Source organism: Cygnus olor, chromosome 13 (assembly GCF_009769625.2).
Source record: "Cygnus olor isolate bCygOlo1 chromosome 13, bCygOlo1.pri.v2, whole genome shotgun sequence".
In the NCBI taxonomy this organism is placed as follows: domain Eukaryota; kingdom Metazoa; phylum Chordata; class Aves; order Anseriformes; family Anatidae; genus Cygnus; species Cygnus olor.
In genome coordinates, this window is record NC_049181.1 from 8,630,425 (window position 1) to 8,650,060 (window position 19,636).

The window sequence follows — 19,636 nt, forward strand, 5'->3', positions numbered from 1 at the left end:
GTGGGTCAGTTGGAGAAACCCAAAGCTTTGGAGCTGAGAAACGTTGATGGGTTTAATTTTATGGCCCTGTGTATCAGAGAGGGTGATGCAGCCACGGCTCTTAAATGAGTTCATACCGAGCTCATCTTTTGACCAGCAGCAGCAGGCAGGGTTTTGCTGGGCTGGCAGTGCCGTGGGTGGCTGCGGGCAGCGCTGGGCTGCAGGCAGGCTCCCAGCCCTGCAGGATGGAGCCACTCTGCTGCAAAGCTGAAGCCTGCTCAGGAGAGGCAGAATCCACCTCTCAGCTGACACGAGCCCAAGGCAGCCAGTCCACCCCTGCCAGCTCGGGTACGACCGTGCTGAGATTGAGGTTGGGCATGAGGGAAAATGAGGCCAGAAGAAGAGAGCTGCCAGCGTTTTTTTGCCGGCAAGCCAAGCACTCCTGACTGCTCAGGTGCAATTACTTGTCTTGAGCCAGGACTAGTGCTTTATAGATGAGGTTGGATTAAAGAACCTGAGCACACCATACATGATGCCGTATTTATGGCAAGTGTCATCTGGAAATATTGCAGCACCCGGCCTATCTATCTTCCTGTCTGCTGGGGCATGTTTGTGCAGGAAAGCCAAGTTTAATAAAAATCTCCATTTAGCTCTTTGGCTATTGAAACTTCAGCAGGAAACCCAGGGAAAATATCTATTTTTCAAAGCTTGCTCCATATTAAGATGGGCCTCTGTGGTCCAAAGCCAGACAGTTTTTACCCAGTCTGGACTTAGTGCTGGATAAATAGATCACTTTGATCTATTTATTATGAGGAAAAGGAGGATGGAGAAAGACGTGTTTGGCTAATCCCCCGTGAGTTGTGGATTTAAAATATTTTCGCCAACAAAAGCAGCCAGTTAACCCTTCCTGGAGGAGGGAGCATGCTCAGAGCAAGCTGTGTCCCAGGGAACAGCCCGTGTGTTCTTGCTTGTACGATAACTGTGATTGCTGTCAATGCACCAATTAGCCCTTTTCAGCCAAGGTGGGTCCCTCCCTCAAGTACATTTCCCCAAAAAGCAACACCTGTGAAGGGCCCAGAAAGTTCCTGCGGCCTCTGTGGGCAGAGGGACCTGTGTGAAGGAGAAAAACCGCAGCCCAAAGGCCATGCAGATGGGCTTGGAGGAGCAGATGCTCCTCCAGGTTTGGCTTGGCTGGGCTACAAGACCTTTGCTGTAAATGCCTTTGCCCTTTCCTCCCCATTTTGCCTTTTTCAGGGTGTTTCTGCCAGTCAGTGCAGCAGCAGCAGCGCGCTGTCCTGTCCCCGCTGTTCCTGCTGTCCTTGCCTTGGATCTGGAGGTGTAAATCCAGCCCAGGGCGATGGGACGTGTGCGGCAGCTGCCACAGCAAGGAGCAACACAGCCAGGCAGGAGGCTGCGGTATGATGCTGCACCGTGGATTTCTTTGGAGCTGCACCTGGGTCACACAGAGGTATTTCTGCTTCCCTCCGCAGCGCATGCAAATTATTTGCTTGTAAATGTTATCTGCACCATCCCAAAGGAGCTGCTGCTGCCTTCCTCCCCTCTGTAGCCATCACGTTCTCAAAGCCTGTGTTTATAATCGATGTAGCTTCTGCTTTAACGCTCTGCCACCATAATTCAGCTGATCTCAGTGGTGTGGTTTCTGCTGCAGCTTCTGTGCACAAGCAGCGGCTCCAGACAGTGTGGGCTCTCCAGCGTGCACTGTGTCCCCGCTGACAGCCCCATTTCTGCCCCCACACCTGCAGTGTGGCTGCTGTCTGGAAGGGCCCTGGCTTGTGAGCGGCTCCTGGCAAAAGGTGCAGAGGGGTGTTTTGGGGTGCATGCCTGTGTGTGTCCCATAGTAACAGTACTCACAGCTACTCTGCAAGGCTTCTGGAAAATGCCTGTCAAAGAAAAATACTGTTTGACTTCCACTGCAGAAACCCAGGCCGGAACGGCAGCCGCCGTCCTTCTGTCCCTGCAGCGCGACCCTGCCAGAGGGACGTGGTGGTGAGGAGACGTGTGAGGAGATGTGTGACGCACCGCCGGCGCTCAAGGGCACTGCTGAACTGCCAGGCAGGTTACGGCACGAGAGGCCCAGACCGTGCCACTCCAGCGCCCCAGTGAGCCCCGCGCTGGGCTCGGTGTTTGTCCCCCACTGGAGCAGGGGAAGCGGCAATGGGACCCTTCCCAGGGCTCAGGGGTGTGCTCTGTGGCAGGGGATGTGCCACTGCCATGCTAGCCCCAGGCCTCACCCTGTCATTTTTTTTTTTTTTTTTTTAAATCTTTCTTCCCTCAATTTGCTAGGAAACGTCTTTGAATTTGGTGACCTCGGGCTGAAATAATCCCCTGCCCTCTGTGCCAAATGCTAAAGGGGCACAGCTCCCCTCAGATCTCAGTGGGGCAGTCTGGGGGACTTGGAGGGGCCAAGGGATGACAGACGTGGGACCTGGGGCTCGTGCCCAGGAGCCTTGGCACAGGTCTGCCCACGCCATGTTAGCACATCCCGGCTGCAAAGGGCACTCCCGCTCCACGCAGCTACAGAGGCTGCTGTATTTAATTGATTGCATCGTTCAAACGGGGTCGCCTGGCTTATGCTAAAGCCTGGAGCGAGGAATTTAAGGGCCCAGCACTGCCTAGAGCAGGGCAGCTAATTGCAGGGGGTGACCCCTCATAAAGCAGTTGTCCTCGCTGGCCCTGGGCGCGTTACTCTGCGTCCCTCACTGCAGCCCTGCTGAGCCGAACAAGAGGAGGCAGCACCCACCTGGCCATGCCTTGGGCTGTCCCTCCCGGTGGGGACACTGCCCTGCAGACGCCGCTGGGCTCTGTGGAGCCCTGGGGGTGAAATGCTGTGCTAGGGCAGGCGCGGGGCAGGTGTTGGGGAGCCCAGCCAGAGTTTTAGAGCAGATCTGACCCCTCAGTTCAGGGAGCCAGAGGGACAGCTGGGATGTACCAGGCACTGCCCCTGACGCAGGGTGACAGTGGGAGCCTGAGGCTTGGGACTGGGCAGGATGAGGCCTTGGAAGTCTTTTTAATTCCTAGTCTGAGGGTGGGGCTGTGGCTGGATTTGGACCAGCAGGGACAGGCAGAGCGTGGCCCGTGCTGGGTGGGGAGGTGGGCTGCAGTTCCCCCTCCCAGGCTCTCACCCCTCTGCCAGCTTTGCTCAATTATGGGAAATCCTTTAAGCTTTTGCATTAGTGCTGTATGTAGGTCTGCACTGTATTAGGACTTGGCACAGGAAGCGGAGTCAGATTTCTCACTTAATAAAGACCGTTTTAAAGGCATTTGTTGCCATGGCCCCGGCACTGCCAGCCCGGTGGCTGGGGCATGACGGGTGCTGCAGGAGGGGAGGGTGCTGGCGCTGCTGGAGGGCTCCTCACCAGCCACGCCTGGCCCTGGCAGAGCCAGCCCTCTTCCCTGCCTCGCTCCCGTGAGGCTGCTGGGCTGGCAGGAGGCCGGTCCTGCTGGCAATAAATGTTTCATCAGGATGCGAGCAGGGATAACGAGTCACGGACGCCCACCGCCAGCCAGCCTGGTCCTGGCACAGGGCTGCAGGGCAGGAGCAGAGAGAGTAGGGATGCTCCAGCCCACGCTGCTGCCCTCCTTCCCTGCCCCTCCCAGCCTCTGCGCTGGAGCTATCAGGCAGGGGTTGTCCTGTTTGCGGCATTACTGACCTATGTCTTTCCCAGGACACAAAACGAGGGAGCATCCTTCCTGCCTGGTCCTGCTGTGAGGTTTCTGGCAGTGCTGACCTGGGGCTGGGGTGGCAGCACGGGGACACAGCGGTACCCCAGTGTCCCCGCCCGCAGGTGCCTGGAACCGCCACAGCTCTGCCTGCTGCTGATGAACAGCTGGGCAAGGATGGGACCGTGTGTGTCCCCTGGCCTGCAAGTGGCTGGGCCAGCTGGGGTGCGCTGGCAGGAGCGGGAGAATCCTCCAGACTCCCATTTTGGGTATGCACACGGCTGTGGTTTTCACGAAGAAGTCAGGAGACAAATTGTGGCTGTCGTTTGAGCAACGTCCCCTGGGCGAGCCTGGCACAAGTGTGTGCTTCCCATCCAGCCCTGCAGCACCAAGCAAGGAAATCCAAGGTGAGACGGATCCTCGCAGATCCAGTGCTCGTGGCACCTGTGTCTGGACCAGCCCCAGCACATTCTCTCCCCAAACTTCCCCAAACTCCAAGGGGATGGAACTAACCTATGGGGCATGCAGGGACAAATTCCCTTCACCCCATCCCAGAGACCATCAGCATCAGCTGGGCTGCACAAGCCGGGCCACAAGGCGTCAGCAGATACTGAAACAGAACTTAAAAGGCTGCTAATTGCCTTTTATCCACCTCTAATCCTTAACTGAGCTGCTGCCGCTCTTCTTGGTGCGATGTCCATTCCTATTCATTGTAAAGCACTGGATAATGGAGGATAATTTTCTTTCTAGGCAACATGCAAGAATTTGTGTCAAGCAGGCATAATATGCAAAGAGCTCATGTTTAAATGATCAGAACATAGTGGTGGTGCAAGGTATGAAGTCTAAATGCAGAGGGATTCGAAACACTTCACAGTGGGGAAGAAAAAAGTAAGAGACTTGCAGAATTTTAAGAGGATGAGGAAGAATTTGGCATGGGATTACTTATTGGGGAAAAAAATAGAAAAGTGAGAATCAGGAGATGAGAAAAGCCCTGGGGATGAGGCAGTTGCACCAGATCAAGGAGAGCTGCCAGCCCATGGATGAGGATGAGACCACAGATGAGCCTCAGCACTCTCCCCCCAGCATCCCAAATCCGCATCCCCCAACTTCCTGGGCCACTGAGCCGGGCTGGCAGATGCGTCCCCTGTCCTCCACCACAGGGACAAGGGAATTGCGGATGGGCTGGGGCGGGAGCAGGGCTCAGCTCAGGCAGGGACAGGGACAAAGGTTTAATATTTGCACCGGCCTCCGGGTCCACTGCGGTACAAGGCAGAGGCGAGAGCATCCTCCCCCTGCTGCTGGGGCAGCTGGGCTCGCCCAGCGCCTGCTGATACTGAGGTGCCCGTGGGCCCTTGGCTGCAGCTTTTTTTGTGCAGGGCTCTGTCTCTTTGTCCATCTGCAGGGCCGGTGAGGCAGCTGGCTGCACTGAAGGCCGGGAGGGAGTGCTGGCCCTGCCGGAGCCACGCTCACTTTCATCAGCCCGCGGTTTGATCCTCTCCAGACTGAGCGAATTAGGAAATTCTTTGAAACGTCGAAGCGCTGCTCTGCAAAACTGGAAGAGCCAGCAGCCCTTCACTGCTGAGGGCAGGGAGACAGCTGGGGTTTGGATTGCTAGCTTTTGTCCACAAAATGAACTCAAGCAAGTTCATAAACTGCAGAACAGAACACTAACGGCTGCGGGCAACTACTGCAGAGACCTGGTGAGTCCTCAGCAGCGCGGAGAGCCCCATTCAGCCTGCTGACGGCCCCTGCTGCTCCTGTTCCTGACTGGCAAATATTAGCTCTGTTTTTCAAGTCAAGAAAGTAACTGCTTTGCAACCCTGTCCAATTTGAATGCTCCAGTGAGGCCTCAAGGAGTTTCCCCATCCAAGTGCTTCAAGTCCTCGGCTCCTGCGCCGGGCTCCCGGAGCAGTGGGGCTCTGAGTTGTGCTGCTCCAGCTCCCCTGGTGCCGGACGCCACGTGTTCTCCAGGCCGTAGCTTTCGGGGGTGCCACGGAGCTTCTCGCCGTCACCTGGATTGCCTCCAAGCAGCCAGGTGCTGTTTCCAGGGGAGCTGACAGGTTCTGGCAAGGAGGAGGCGCAGCTCGGCGCCATCGTCCTCCCTTGCCAGGAAAGCTGATAAAGTGTCTCCTAATGAGATTGCTGTGTTCTCGCTTCGCAGACAGCTTTGTTAGCTTTCACAAATGCAGTCTGGGGAGAATCTCTGGCTGTCTGGACACTACTCACAGCTCTGCCATTACACTTGTCTGGGAAGTCTTTTCCTCTGGCCTCAGGTTGATCTTCTGCAGAAGCATCTCGGCCCGGTACCTGCCTCCTCCCTCCAGCGACAGCTGCATGCAGCGCGGTGACCTGGGGACACGCACACGAGTTCTCCTCCAGCTTTGCCGTGTGTGCGCACCCTCAGCTGCCACAGGAAAAAAGTGATGGGTGTGAAGGAGAGTGCACAGGGATGGGGCACGCTGCACAGCTTTCCTCAGACCTAGAGCCAGCCCTGGCCACATCTCCCACCCGGGGCTGCACAGAGATCTTAAGAGCCTTGGTCAGCGTGCGCTGCACAGGAGCACAGCCTTGCACCCAGCACGTGTTAACGGAGTCTGCATGGAGGAATCAGCATCTAGGGGTAGTGCTTGTCACCTTGCTACAAGGAAACTGTCAAGTGCAATTATTATAAAGAATATACAAATGTTTTTGCCAATGAAGATCAACATAATATTAACGTTTTTTCACAAAACCCCATTTGGGTTGAATTTTACATTTTATCTCTCCCTTCAATGGGAATAAAGCAGAGAGTTTCACTCTAACTGTTAGCTGCTTGAGTCTTTTATTCCATTTCATGCGCAAGTTCGCACGTTTCTGTAGCATTTGAATTGTAAGTGCCGCAGGAATATGATCTAAAAAAAAAAAAAAATCCATGGAATTTTAAAAGAACTCTTCTGTTTGGTGTCAGTTTAAAATTGCTTTATTTCCACAAATCCTAAATACATCCTGATGGTATATTAAGCTTTCCCCACCTTTCTTTTCAGTTCAGGTTTAAAACAACATGTTTGGTTTATTTGTTCACTGCTGCCTTCTGGCTTTTGAGACTTAAAGAGACATATTTTCAGCTTCACTCCAGGACAGCATTGTCTGGAAACCTTTCTATGTATTTGTACAGAGGGAGGCTGTCACACACATTGGTGATTTGCCAAGGTAAAGTTTGAGGCCATCCCTGGCCCCTCAGCTTTGCAGGAACCAGAGGAAGCTGGTGCCTGGGGAGAGCGTGCCATGCGGGCATCGCACGGTGCGCGGGATGGGGAAGGCGAGCGGTGTGGATTATTTCGGCGTGGACCATGAGAGGCTATAAGGAGACAGCAGATCTCTGTGGCTGGGCGCAGGGCTGGGGATGAGCACGTGTTGAAAACCAGAAAGAGCAATGAAGCCCATTGCTGGGGACAGCCCTGCAGCTGTGTTGTCCTTGGGGTTCCCCTAGACCTGGCCAGGGCGGCAGCAGCAGGAGGAGCGGGGCTGTGTCCATGGCTGCCCCCAGGAGCCAGCTTCAACCTCAAGTTGAAGCAATGACTAATGCCTGGGCCGAGCTTTTCTAAACTGCTTGTGGTCTGGTACCATGCCTGGGAAACAGAGAGCGATGCTTCTCCTGCCCAGAAATCATGGTCACCTCCTTGTATCAACTGTAATTCAGTGCATCCCCAAAATCAGTAATTGCTTTGGAAAAAGAAATCCATAACTTTTTTTACTTGCCAGCATGCCTTTTGGTGCTACTAAAATAATGGCTGAAAGCTGCATGGCAGAAATACGAAATTTCAGAGAAAAGTCCTCAGAATTTGCTTCTAGTCATCTCTACGTTGGCAGGAGAAGCTGGCAAAGAAGAAAGTATCTCTGCAGGTAATACTGACTGTAACGGCCCAGGATTAGGAGTCTCGGCCAGGTGAACACGTCCAGCCCCCAAGACATGTCTCACTGTACTCCGAAGGAGCTGAAATAGAAAGCCATCTTTATGGTTATGTGATCAGTACAAAGGGAACACCTTGAAAAAGCCGTATATGAAATCAAACCCAACACCTCGACAGCCCTCTGGCCCCGAGGGTCCTGTCCCTGCACTGCATGAACACCATAAGGCACAAGTGGATTAGCAAAAAAACGCTGAAAGAGGTGAAAAAAAAATGACACAGGGTCTTAAGCTGTTTTTGTGTGTATTCATGCAAATTATGTGCTCAGCTAGAGGGTAACAGGTGAAATCTTGGTGTCCGCCCTGCTGCCTTCACTCAGCTGCCTGCTGTATGCCTGCTGGCAGAGCCTGGTGCAGAGCTTGGGCAGCGGCAGTGAGTCACAGCAGCCGGCCGGGCAGTAATTACAGCCTGCAAGAGGCACCAGCAGCAGCCAGGCAGCGTTCGTGCTTTGTCTGGTGAGGAGGATGCTGCAGTATCCCCTCCAGGAAAGATGCTCCAGGCACTATCCCTCCTTCCAGAGGCCGGGATGCTGCTCTCTGAACTTCAGGGCAGGGCAGGATGCTGCCCTCCGTCCATACCTACCTCACTGCAGGACACGGCACTGTGCAGGAGCTGTCTCTCACGTTCGTGAGATGGGGATTGCAATTATTTCTGGCCCTTGCTTGTGCCATCTGTCCATTCCCCGAACATCCCTGCAGGATCTGTGTCTTAGCAGGTTAATTTAATAAGAGCCTGCTTTATTGTTGCTGGCTGCGGGCATGGCACAGAGCAGCTGAGTCCATCAACAGCACAGAGCAGCTCGGGCAGGAATCAAATCCTGCCCAGATGCTCATTTGGGAGGTTTCTTTTGCTGAGGGAGCACAAGCCCTCCCAGGAGCCGAGCCTTGCGTTTTTCTCCTTGGCAGGAGCTGGGGAAAGTACAGCAGCAGAGATTAAATCAGGTCTTTGACCCAGGAAGTGCTGCACCTCACGGGTATGGCGAGACAGCGCCAGTGAGGGAGCAGCAGAAAGGCATCACTGGCTGGAGGTGGCCGCGTGGCTCACGCAGGGCTTGGCCATTTACGGGGGCAGCAGCTATTCCCATCTGGAGCTTCAAAGCCTTTACATCACCAGCAATTTTCGTGGCTCCAGTGCGTGGTAGCATACAGCCCAGTGAGATAACCCAGTGAACTGATGAAGGAATTACTTGCTTTAAGGATAGTGAGCAATCGTGTGCGCTTTGAGCTCTACCTTTTTTTTCAGACGTAAGCTATGTAGGGGAAAGTATTGAGTGCTGTATGCTGGAACATACATCCCAGGAACTCCAAACTGATATCAATTATACACCAAGGACCTGGAGGAAAAATCCAAGCTCCCAATCCCACACCACCCCCTTGGGCTGCCCACTCTGCCCACAAGCAAGGCGCTGCTGGTTAAGTCGAATCATCTTGAGACATAAGGGTTTTTTCTTTGGCTTGCCCCACCGTTGTGCTCTTTGCCCCAGTCCCTCTTCCTTAGTCATTCCTCCACCCATCCCACACATAGAGGACCAGCAGCACCACAAAGACGTGCACACAATGGACCTAAGTGACCGTGTAATCTTATTATTGTAACCCTCATCCTTCCTTTCCCCTTTTCCCCTTTTCTTCCCCCCCCCCCCCCCCCCCGTTTGTCACCATTGCTGACTGTGTCACGGTTAAAATCAGGCAGAAGCTCCTCAGACGCTGAGGGTACCTTTCTCCTCTTTATCCCGAGCACCTTGAATGCATCAGGTAGTTTGCACCGGCTCATGATTTATAATGGAGCAGAGGCAGGGGGCAGACGGTTTTAATGTTCACCTTTTTACAGTTTCGAGCTGATTCACCAGCCACATGAGTATCTCCCATCCTTGCACATCTACCTCGCGCCAGCAATTCACCTGACAAAACGACGTCGGAGGCAGCGGCAGAGGAAGGAGAGGAGTTATTACTTAGGTGTAATAAAGAGTGACTCAAATCACGTCCCCTACCGACACCTGGCGCCGGCTGCCGGCCCGGCACCCAGCGGCCTGCCCGGCTCCCCCACGGGCTGCGCCGCGGGGAAGGACTCGGATAAAGCGTAAAGAAACGAGGAGGGCGTTTATTTTCTCACAGGTTTTATTTTATTACCGCACAGACCCGCGCGCCCAAGCCGAAAAGCGCACGGCGCTGCCTCCCCTCCCCACCCCCCTTGGTTTTCCCTCCGGGGGGGGGGGGGGGTGCAGCTCCAGGACGGAGCCCCCAGCCCGGCAACGATCTCCCACGGCCCCCGGGGCTGCGCGAGCCCCGGCGCAAGGCCCGCGATCGCCCCCCGTGAGGGACCGGGTCCCGCTCCGGGGCGGGCCGGGCGGCAGCCGCCATTTTAGGGCGGGCCCCTCGCACAGGGCGGGGCGGCGGCGCGGTGCCACACGCAACCCCTTCCCCCGCGGCGGAAGCGAGCCGGGGAGGGGCGCGCCGCGGGTGCCGCAGCGTAACCCTTCCGGGCGGGGCGGCCGCTGCCGGGCGGGTCCCGCGGCGCGATGGAGTGAGGCGAGGCGCGGCGGTAAGGAGCGGAGCGGGGCGGCGGCGGCGGGGCCGGGCCGGGCCGGGCCGAGCCGGGCGGCCCCTAACGGCTGTGTCTCCCCTGCAGGCCGTCGCGGGAGCAGCGGGGCCTCGCCCTTCTCCGCAGGCGGGCCGGGGCTATGCGAGGGCCGCGCTGCCGCCTGCCCTAGGCCCGGGCCCGGCGGGGGGGAGCGGCTGAGCGGCTGCGGGGCCCGATGCGGGAGTACAAGGTGGTGGTGCTGGGCAGCGGGGGGGTGGGGAAGTCCGCCCTGACGGTGCAGTTCGTCACCGGGACCTTCATCGAGAAGTACGACCCCACCATCGAGGACTTCTACCGCAAGGAGATCGAGGTGGACTCGTCCCCCTCGGTGCTGGAGATCCTGGACACGGCGGGCACCGAGCAGTTCGCCTCCATGCGCGACCTCTACATCAAGAACGGGCAGGGCTTCATCCTCGTCTACAGCCTGGTCAATCAGCAGTCCTTCCAGGTAACCTCGCCGGGCCCGGGGAGGGAAGGCGAGGGAAGGGAAGGGGAGAGGAGGCGGCCGGCCCCACGCAGCCCGGCCCTGCTGAAGGCGCGGGGCCGAGGAGGAAGTTTTTGGGTTGGCCGTCCGTGTCCACAGCCTTCCTCCAACAGGCAGCGAGTTAAAATGTAACACCCCCCCCCCCCCCCCTTGAAAGTGCCTTTAGGAGCCCTGCTTCCCGATGGAAAACTGCTTGCCTTGCAGGTACTTATCGGGGTGCCACCATTGTTAAATCCCACGCAGTGCTGGAGAACAATGACCTGCTCCTACTTCCCTAATAGAAATGTTTTGGCAATCCCCTTCTATGAAGAAACCACTCGGTATTAAAATCGAGACTTCCGCCCTTTTTTTTTTCCCCCCTTCTTGAAAGGCATCTGTCTTCAGTTGCTTTTGAAGAGAGAATTATTGTTCTTCAGTTACGACTTGTTAAATAAGCTGTTATTTTCCGCCCCCTCCCCCCCAAACATATTCCTGTCCAGCATAAGCTCGATGCTTTCACAGCGTAGGTGGTGTACTGAAGAAGAGAAGCAAGCCATATGTGATAATCTGTGGGTCTGGATTTCATTTCTACTGTTAAAACTCTTGAAAAAATTGAAATGTTTTGGCCGGTAACCGGTCTAAGCTGCCTCTCGAAATGAGGCTTTATTTGAGGGGAACACATGGATTTAGCAGCACTGCATGCAGCGCAGGGATTTGCAACTACTGCGTTGGCTTCAGTTTCTGAGTTGGGTGTATTCCAGCTGCTTGGCAGAACCTTGCACACCCCCACTGAAGCAGAATGTTTGCTTCTGCTGAAGGCTAAACTTTATCTTAGCAGAGACCTTGATGCAGCTCAAGTGCAAGCTGAAGACATTCTTTAGAAAGCAACAGCAATGACATTAGCATGCTTCTCCTCTCGTTTTCACACATTTTTGGGACCAATGAGACCTCCTTATTTAAGGAACGGGCGTACAGTTAGTAATCCACTCTGTTAATATTTAGTTATTCTTGTCTGTCTATAGCATGTTTACTCCAAACCTGTAGGCGTAAACCACTCTCTATGGTTCTTTTCCACAGTAGTAACTTCAAAGCTTAATTGCTTTGTCTCAGAACTATGCCAGAATTTGTAGAACTTAGTGACACTGATAGTAACACAAAACATGCAGGGGGCAGAGGAGGCTGACTCAGACTTTCAAATGTAAACTCCTAATGTTAGCTCGGGCTTGAATAAATGCATCTCTAGGTAATACAGTATTCTTACAGCATCTAATTTGGTTGCTTACATGTGATTAAATGTGTTCACAATGAATTATTTTAAGCATTCCAGAAGTGAGAAGTCTCTATTTAAAGTACAAACTTTCTCAAGCTGTAAACTCAATACAGGTTTCCTAAACGATTGTGTAAGGGTATGATGTTGCTGATGTTACAGGTTTGCTGTCATTAGACTTGAGACAAATTTTTCAGAAAACTGATAATCAACTTTTTCAAAACAGCTGTACTGTGTCTTCCTCTGGCTGAACCAAAAATCTCTCTGAGTGCAGTAGTAGTTTTCTGTTTATGTATAATGTGTGTTCATTTTATACAATGTAATTCTTACTTTATATACATGCGTATAGCTTACTAAAAGTGGGTAATGAACTGTCTCTGATTTCTAGATCCACGTGGATATGAATTTAATAAACCTCCTGGAATATTTTCAATTTTCAGTAGCGTGTGAGGGTTGATTAAAATGTGCTTTTGTAGTGTTTATATGGCAATTTCATATGATTGCTTGCACGTACTAACCGCTTGGATTGTTTGATCAGGACATCAAGCCAATGAGGGACCAGATTGTCCGGGTGAAGAGATACGAGAAAGTTCCTCTGATCCTAGTGGGAAATAAAGTGGATCTGGAGTCGGAGAGGGAGGTCTTGTCTGCAGAAGGCAGAGCTCTGGCTCAGGAGTGGGGCTGTCCCTTCATGGAGACGTCAGCCAAGAGCAAAACAATGGTGGATGAACTGTTTGCTGAGATCGTCAGGCAAATGAACTATGCCTCCCTGCCTGAAAAACAAGATCAGTGTTGTACAACTTGCATCGTCCAGTGAGAGAAATTAAGAAAAACCTCAGTCATGGCCATACAGAGCAGGTTGGTTGAACAGTCATAACTAATTGAGGTGCATGAGCATGCTGTTGAAGTAAGCAGATAAAATGTGACAAGGAGTCTGAAATTAAGTAGCCTAACTTGGAGGTAGCTTTCCTCTGGAAGAGACGGAAGCTTGTGGATTCAGTGGCACATAAGTACTTGAGTCAATGGACGTCTTGCATTACTGCATTAGGGTTAGTCAGGGAACACTGCCTTTACTTGCAGCAATTCTGCAGCGAGACAAAGTGTATGATCTCATCCTCACCTATTTTGACTGTCACTGCTGTATTTGACATTACTGTGTCCTTAATAATGTTTTGTGCTGTTGCAGTGGGATTCTTCGTTGGTTCCACTTGCTATACTGAAGTATTTGCAAGTTAATGTGAATTACTTTGGACCTATACAGGAGTATTGTGATCAAGTTTTCCACTAATTATTCTGAGAAGACTTTTTTTTTTTTTTAAAGGGAGTGGGTTTAAAAACAAAACAAAACAAAAACTGTGGTACAGAAACTGAGTGTACTTAGAGTACACTTCTGCCTTATCAGCAGACTAAGTTTAAAAGAAAACTACCCCGGGCTGTAAGGAGTGGCTTGAAGCCCACACGTAGTAGTCAAGGACATGTGCAAAGTGCTCTTCATCTAAAAACTCCAGAGCAGAGAACACGTGATAATGGCTTCCCAATGCAGGACTCTTTCCTTTCCCAGTGACTCATAAAAGGTGTTGCAAGAGTGCAGTGTTCAGAGGGGACCCTGAAGTAAAGCTTCGCTAGTCTTGGGTATTGCTTCGATTCTTCTGCAAGGATAGCTGCTCTTGGCCCTTCACATGCGTGGTCATCTTTCTGTGCCATTCCTTGCCTCTCACGTGACTGTGTAAATGGATCAGCTCCTCCCGTGCGAGCTGCAGCGCTGGCATGCCTGTGCGAGGTGGTACTGTTACCCTTGCTCTGTATTCCTTGTAGTCGTTGCAGGTGCAGTTTCACCATCAGCTTGAACCCGTGCTGCTGCAAGGGGCTCCTCTACATCATCGGCACGCTTTTTGCGTGGGCTCTCAGTGCAGCCAGGTGGTCCGTTAGACCTGCAGTTGTCTGTTGGATCTGTCTCGGCAAACAACTTGATGTAATCTATAAGGGCAAGTGCAGGGATGAGGGAGGACATGAAAATTCAGGGGAAAGAACCGCTTGTCTTGACAGCTACACTGATTAAAGCTTAGGCTCTGACTGCCGTGGTAGTAACTCGAGTCAAAGGAGCTTTTTGTGTCTGAGTGACAAGAGCGAAAATAGGTTATTACTGGAAGCTTTGGACTATGTATCCTCTTTAATCTGGAGTGTGAGGTCAGAGAGTGAAGTCTCAGAGCTTGTCTCTGAGATTGTTATCAAGTGCTTTGTGAATATAAAATTTTAGGTACTCATGACCCTGGTACTGTCATGCTGAAGATAATAGACAATATTTTTATCTCTAATTCTGTGAAATAAGGAAAGACTGCTGTCAGCATGTAAGAGGTGTGGACAGGTTCAAGGCTTTCTTGCTGAAAGGCGAGCAAACTGCTTGTATTGGAGGAGAGCAAAGTACAAATAAAGTGGTACGGGGTTAATATCTTGGACCACCTACGGTAATGTGGTTTCAGCGAGTTCTAAGGCAGATTCACAAATCAGAGCATCTGAACTTAAGGTATCGCGCTAGAAGTTCTGGCAATTTTTTGGGTTACTAGTGGTTTGTTTTGTGCGGGTTGCGATTTTCAACTCTGACAAAATCAGGTCATTTATCCGTGGAATTTATACTTCCAGAGTTGATTACTGCTAAGGGAAGCTTCCATGTAACCAGACCAGTTCTGGACTTAACATTAAATACCAAGTTTAATCTTCAAGTTGAAATTAAGGGGGAACGGAGCAATGTGTTACTCCTTTGAGTCCTTCTAAGTTATGCCTAGATTTGATGAGCTTCCAAAGCAGAGCATGCTCTTGCTTTGCAAGAAACATCTGTATTTTTATGTCTGTGATCTCTTGAGATAGAGGATACTAAGCTTCTGGTATATGGATTTCTTCTTCATTCTGCTTTGCTCATGTCACACAAAACCTCTAGAAGCGAAATACTTCCATGGTTCCAGGAAACGCTGCTTCTGCCCAATACCTTGCTTCAGCTTCACGCTTTTGGGATATTTTCTTCTTCCTGGCTCCCACTCTGTCCTTGTTCTTTGAGTAGGTGTAGGATCTCATTAACTTTATGATAAGCCTTTGCTGCCTGGTAATATCTGTCTAATGTGCTCTAGTGTAGGAGAGCTGCTGATGGTGTCTTCTGATAGCTGTAATCTTCTCTGCAGGGATAAGTGTTCTTCTTATCTGTGATCCAAGGGACAATTGCTGCTTCTCAAACATCTGCTGTAGCAGTGACCCCTCCTAGGTATAGTGAAAACAGCTGTCTAAAAACCTGTGTGTAAGAAACAGGCTTGAACGGTAGCTCTGTCCCAACATCATCACATCTGAATTCTGCAACCTGTCTGTCTAGGGGCAGTCTTTGGTCTGAACCAGTAAGTCACCTCAGGATGAGGTATATACAAACAGTTTTTCTACAGTTCTGGTGGAGAAACTAGTGGGTGTGGAGGAGGAGGGGTGTGTGCTGGGCCTAGACTCGTCTAAGGCTGTTTCAGTATCGGTTTTAACTAGCAGTTATCACTTCTTTTTAGTACGGGTACCTCAATCTGTATGTGAAGTAGGATGTTGTGTAGGTTCTTTTTTGAGTAGGTATTTTTGAGCTTAGATTGCTGTTTCAGTCCTTCCGGTGAAAGGGAGGATGGAACGTAACTACATAATCAGAATAACCCATAGTTCCTTTTAAAATGCGTGTTGTTCTTGCATCCTGTTTCCCCCTCCTTCCCTTTCCTGCTTCTGCAGTGGTCTTCTGTCATCTCGTTGTTGCATTCAGAGATGTGAGATTCCCAGTAGCTGCCCTCTGTTGCTTGCTCAGCATTTCTCGAATTTTCAGTATGATAGTGTCTTTTTATTTTGCATCATATTTAAAATACAGTACCTGTTCCAGCGTTGGTGTTAAAGGTATTCTGTAAGAGGTACTGAGCAGATGGAGAACATTTGATATTAGGGTGAAAGATTGATCCTGATTAATGATTTCTGCCCCTTCCATTCATGAGTAACTGAAATTAGCAAGTGGTGAAGGAATAGTTCTCTCTAGGGAGAAAACCGAAAGTATGCTGGCTTCTGGTTTGTGTGGCTGTGCAACACAGGCAAATTTATCCTACTAGTCTACTACCTCCCACCCCTTCCTGCCTGCTTGCAGAAGAGAATAGAGAATAGTATAGGAATGTCATGGGCAAGTAAGGCCAGATAGGTACAAGTCAAGAGTTGAAAAGAAACAGTATTGTAGGAAAAGTAGAGTCCTGACTTCTCTATACTTGAAGTAATTTCTCAGTAGACTCATCAAAATTCCCTCAAAAGTCAAGCATCAAACTAATGAAATGTATGCACGTGAATATGGAGGACTGGTTTCAACACTTTGAGCTTCTGCTGAGCTGTTTAGGATCTCTGCCAATAAATCGTGTGAAATGCAAGCAAATTATCAGAAATACAAAGATTTATTGGTCAAAGCTGGTAGAACTTTGTGTGCTTGATTAAGAAAAGCAGCGTACAATTCTCCCAGCTGAAGCTGTCTGATAAATGCTAAGGGTTTTTTGGTAGTAATTTAGGGCATCTGAATGCTGAGGACTCAGATGTCGAAACTGAATTAGTTGGGATCACTGCCTGTTCCCAGAAGTTGTGTAAAATACCATTGCTTCATGTTGCTGAGTGATGTAGTGCCTCCTTACCACCAATGCAAAGCCCAGTCTATACATCACTGTACAGGAGAACTTAAATTTCCTAGCGGTTTCAGGTCTTTAGAAGCAGTTTAGTATCCCTTAGGGCGGCTGTTATGAAGTTAATGGTTGTTGTTACCTGCTTGCCTTTTACGTTACCAGAATTAGATGAAAAGAAGTTCAAGAATGCCACTGTAAAGCAGCGCTTTCAAGCCCAGTGTGGACAACGAGTTGTTTCGATCTATGGGAGAAGCTGAGTTCACTTTCAATATGTATTGAATGTGGCTTTCATTGGTTATTTTGTTTAAATTTCAGATAAAACTCAGAGGAAACTTGCACAGATGCTGCTTTGGAGAACTTTCAGCCCAGGTTGCAGAGCTGAGCCTTGGTAAACCTGTCTCTATTACAGCACATTGCCATACATCTAAGTGCGTAAGGTTGGTGGCCTCCAGGATCCACACACCTTAATCAGAATGCTTAGCATGTTTACCATAAGTTTAAAATCTGTTCTTTATCTATCAGTCCTTTTATAGCTTTCTAAGTTCATATAATGGCTAATATGCAAGAGTTCATTTTTAATATTTTAATTGATTTCTTTAATCAATTTCTGAACTTGTATTTATTAAATACTTAAACTCAGTATTACCTACTCAATGCCTTTTAAAAGAGAGTTTTAATGGAGAATAAATTGAGCCTTAAACAAATGGTTACTTCTGTATATTACCTCGCATCAGTGCTTATTTCTATTTGCAAAGTTTTCTCCTACAATGTAGTTGGTCATTCTTTGAGACTTTTTGTTTACGTGTGACAGTGTCATGAAAAGATACTGAGGGCACCTCTGTATGGATGTAGTATCCCTTTTCTTGGCAAATGCAGCTGTGATATTGTTTGTTAACTGCTCTGATTTGACAATAGGGATCACTTGGAACGGGATGTAAAGTCTCCGGCTGATGTTTCTTTTCATGCGATCATGGGTTTCTTAGACTCATTTAATCAAAAAAATGACAATTGTAGCATTGCAAAATGGCAGCACACTTTTCCTCCTACTGAGTTTCTAAACTTGCTTGTTTACAAGTAGCTTCTTCATGCCTTTGAAAAGGGATAATGTATCCTTCAAAATGGGCTGTATGCCTAGTCAGAGTCAGCTCAGCTTTGCCTGGCACATTGAGACATCTTGTAGACCTCTGCACATGTAAATCTAATGCAAATAAGATCACTTTACATTTTATAGTTCCTAATATTGTCTTTCTGAATAATATTTTAAAGCAATATTTGTTAAAGTTTTTCTTGCACTGTCACAAATTGCTTTTTAGTTTTTTTTCCCAATAAGCAAGTTTAATATTAGAGACAAGTTGGTGTAACAAGGGGAAAAGCACCAGGTTTCAGTGATACTAACTGCAAGCGTGCTTTAAACAGCCATTGCCTTCCATATTGTTTACCTGATCAACATTTTCTCTGAATACTTGAAAATTTTAACAATAACACAGGTATAAAGAGCAGAATGAAAATGTACAAAGAACAGATGAAATCTTTTTGTTCGGTTTTATTAACATGTTGCATACATGAGAGCTTTTTCTAGCGGTGGTTTAAAATGTGTAATTTTTTTTTTTGCAGAAGTTTAATAACTGCAGCTCACCTACTGCACCAAAGTTCTAGGTTTTTAGGAGCCCAGCTTTAGTCATTTGAACATGCTTCTAGAAATGTACATTCTTTCCCTGTAATAGCTAAATAACTTTGAGAAAAGCTCCAGTAAAAGCAGTGATGGATATATGAGGTTAAGCAGTTTAAATCTCACAAAATGTATTGTGGATGATGGCATTTGAAACAATAAAAGATCACCGGTACAGTATCTCAACATTAATGTGTTTTATTGGTAATAATGCAGGCTGACTTTACAGTGTTTAGCAGAAATAAAGGTTCTGAGTCTACATCCAGTGTTGAATTTGAATCCTGAAAAGAAGAGAATATCAGGTTTTCTGCTTGGGTATCAAAACACCTGATCTTTTCCTGTGGGGTTACTTGAATTTTTTTCCCCCCTGTTTGTACAAACTTTATAAACAGGCTGAGGCTAATATTTAGGTTTGCACTTTAATATCAGAATTAAACCAAACCTTGTATTCAAAGTAGACTTTTAAGTGGTGGTTGTTGAACTTTTTTTGTAGGTTGTAAGGAAGTAATAGGAAATAAAAGTAATTCATAAAGATCTTAGTTTTGCTTTGTCTAAGGGGGGAAAAGTTGGTTAATATTAATCAGTGGTTCATTCCTATGGGTAGCTATCAAGCCAGTGTTCATTTTCATCGACCTCAGCAAAAAAAAAAAAAGAGGAAAAAAAAAAAAGCTTGAACTAGCTTAGAGTGACAGGACTGGGAAAACGAGAGATGGTTTCTTCAGCACACTTTGGGGGGGAAAAAGGGACCAAAAGTTATTTTAGGCTTCCTCAATAGATTGCATGTGAAGTTGCTTATTAGAGTAAGAGGCTAATAATAAATGAAATATGTATTGTCTTTACTATGGCATCTGTTTAGGAGTTGTTCAAATCACTGCAGTAGGGCTCTGCAAATAAAAATGTAACCTAACATCATGTATCTAATGTACTGTATCTTTATCAGTGATAGGTGAAATCTGGAATAACAAGTGCAAAAATGGAACAATTACCTATAATGCTTTGTAAAAAGTTTTTTCCAGTAGAAATCATTCTTGTCATTTTGTAAGACAACCCTACAGTCCACCTGTTTGTAACTTTTTTAATAAAATAGATACCTGTATTACCAAACTGGGGTGACTAGTCTGTGTTCAATTTCTTCTGAAGTGGGCTGAATAAACAAGCCTCTTATTCAGTAACTTTTTTTTTTTGAGGTACTGGTTATTCCAAACACAGTAGCTACACCTGAATTGTCATGGATTACAACTTCTAGCTCAGGGAAACCGTGCAGACACCCCTGCTGGGATGGCATAAAGCGCTATCTCATGCGGTGAATAGAGAAGATGGGGTCCAAGAGCTGCAGTGGTGCTTCCGCTCGCAGGCTGGTATGGTGAGGCTTTGTTCAAAAGTATCCATGTTTGT

General features: G+C 49.0%; 1 protein-coding gene and 1 long non-coding RNA gene across 2 annotated transcripts; both read left to right on the forward strand.

The window, feature by feature from the left end:
* The first annotated feature begins 2,283 nt into the window (after window positions 1–2,283).
* On the forward strand, window positions 2,284–6,458 carry LOC121077557. The gene is made up of 2 exons (XR_005824152.1): window positions 2,284–4,493; window positions 5,063–6,458. It is a non-coding gene; the product is annotated as an uncharacterized LOC121077557 (long non-coding RNA).
* Window positions 6,459–10,004: 3,546 nt separating this feature from the next.
* RAP2C (RAP2C, member of RAS oncogene family) lies at window positions 10,005–19,345 on the forward strand. Its single transcript, XM_040572482.1, has 4 exons — window positions 10,005–10,145; window positions 10,233–10,632; window positions 12,453–12,772; window positions 16,888–19,345. Exons 2-3 carry the CDS (start codon window positions 10,360–10,362, stop codon window positions 12,729–12,731), a joined length of 552 nt encoding a protein of 183 aa, XP_040428416.1. The 5' UTR covers window positions 10,005–10,145; window positions 10,233–10,359; the 3' UTR covers window positions 12,732–12,772; window positions 16,888–19,345.
* Window positions 19,346–19,636: the final 291 nt, after the last annotated feature.

Excerpts from the sequence above, each read along its gene's own strand:
- RAP2C (XM_040572482.1), top strand. The coding sequence starts at position 10,360 with ATGCGGGAGTACAAGGTGGTGGTGCTGGGCAGCGGGGGGGTGGGGAAG. Across the intron at positions 10,633-12,452 it reads TCAATCAGCAGTCCTTCCAG|GACATCAAGCCAATGAGGGA; the intron begins GTAACCTCGCCG and ends TTGTTTGATCAG.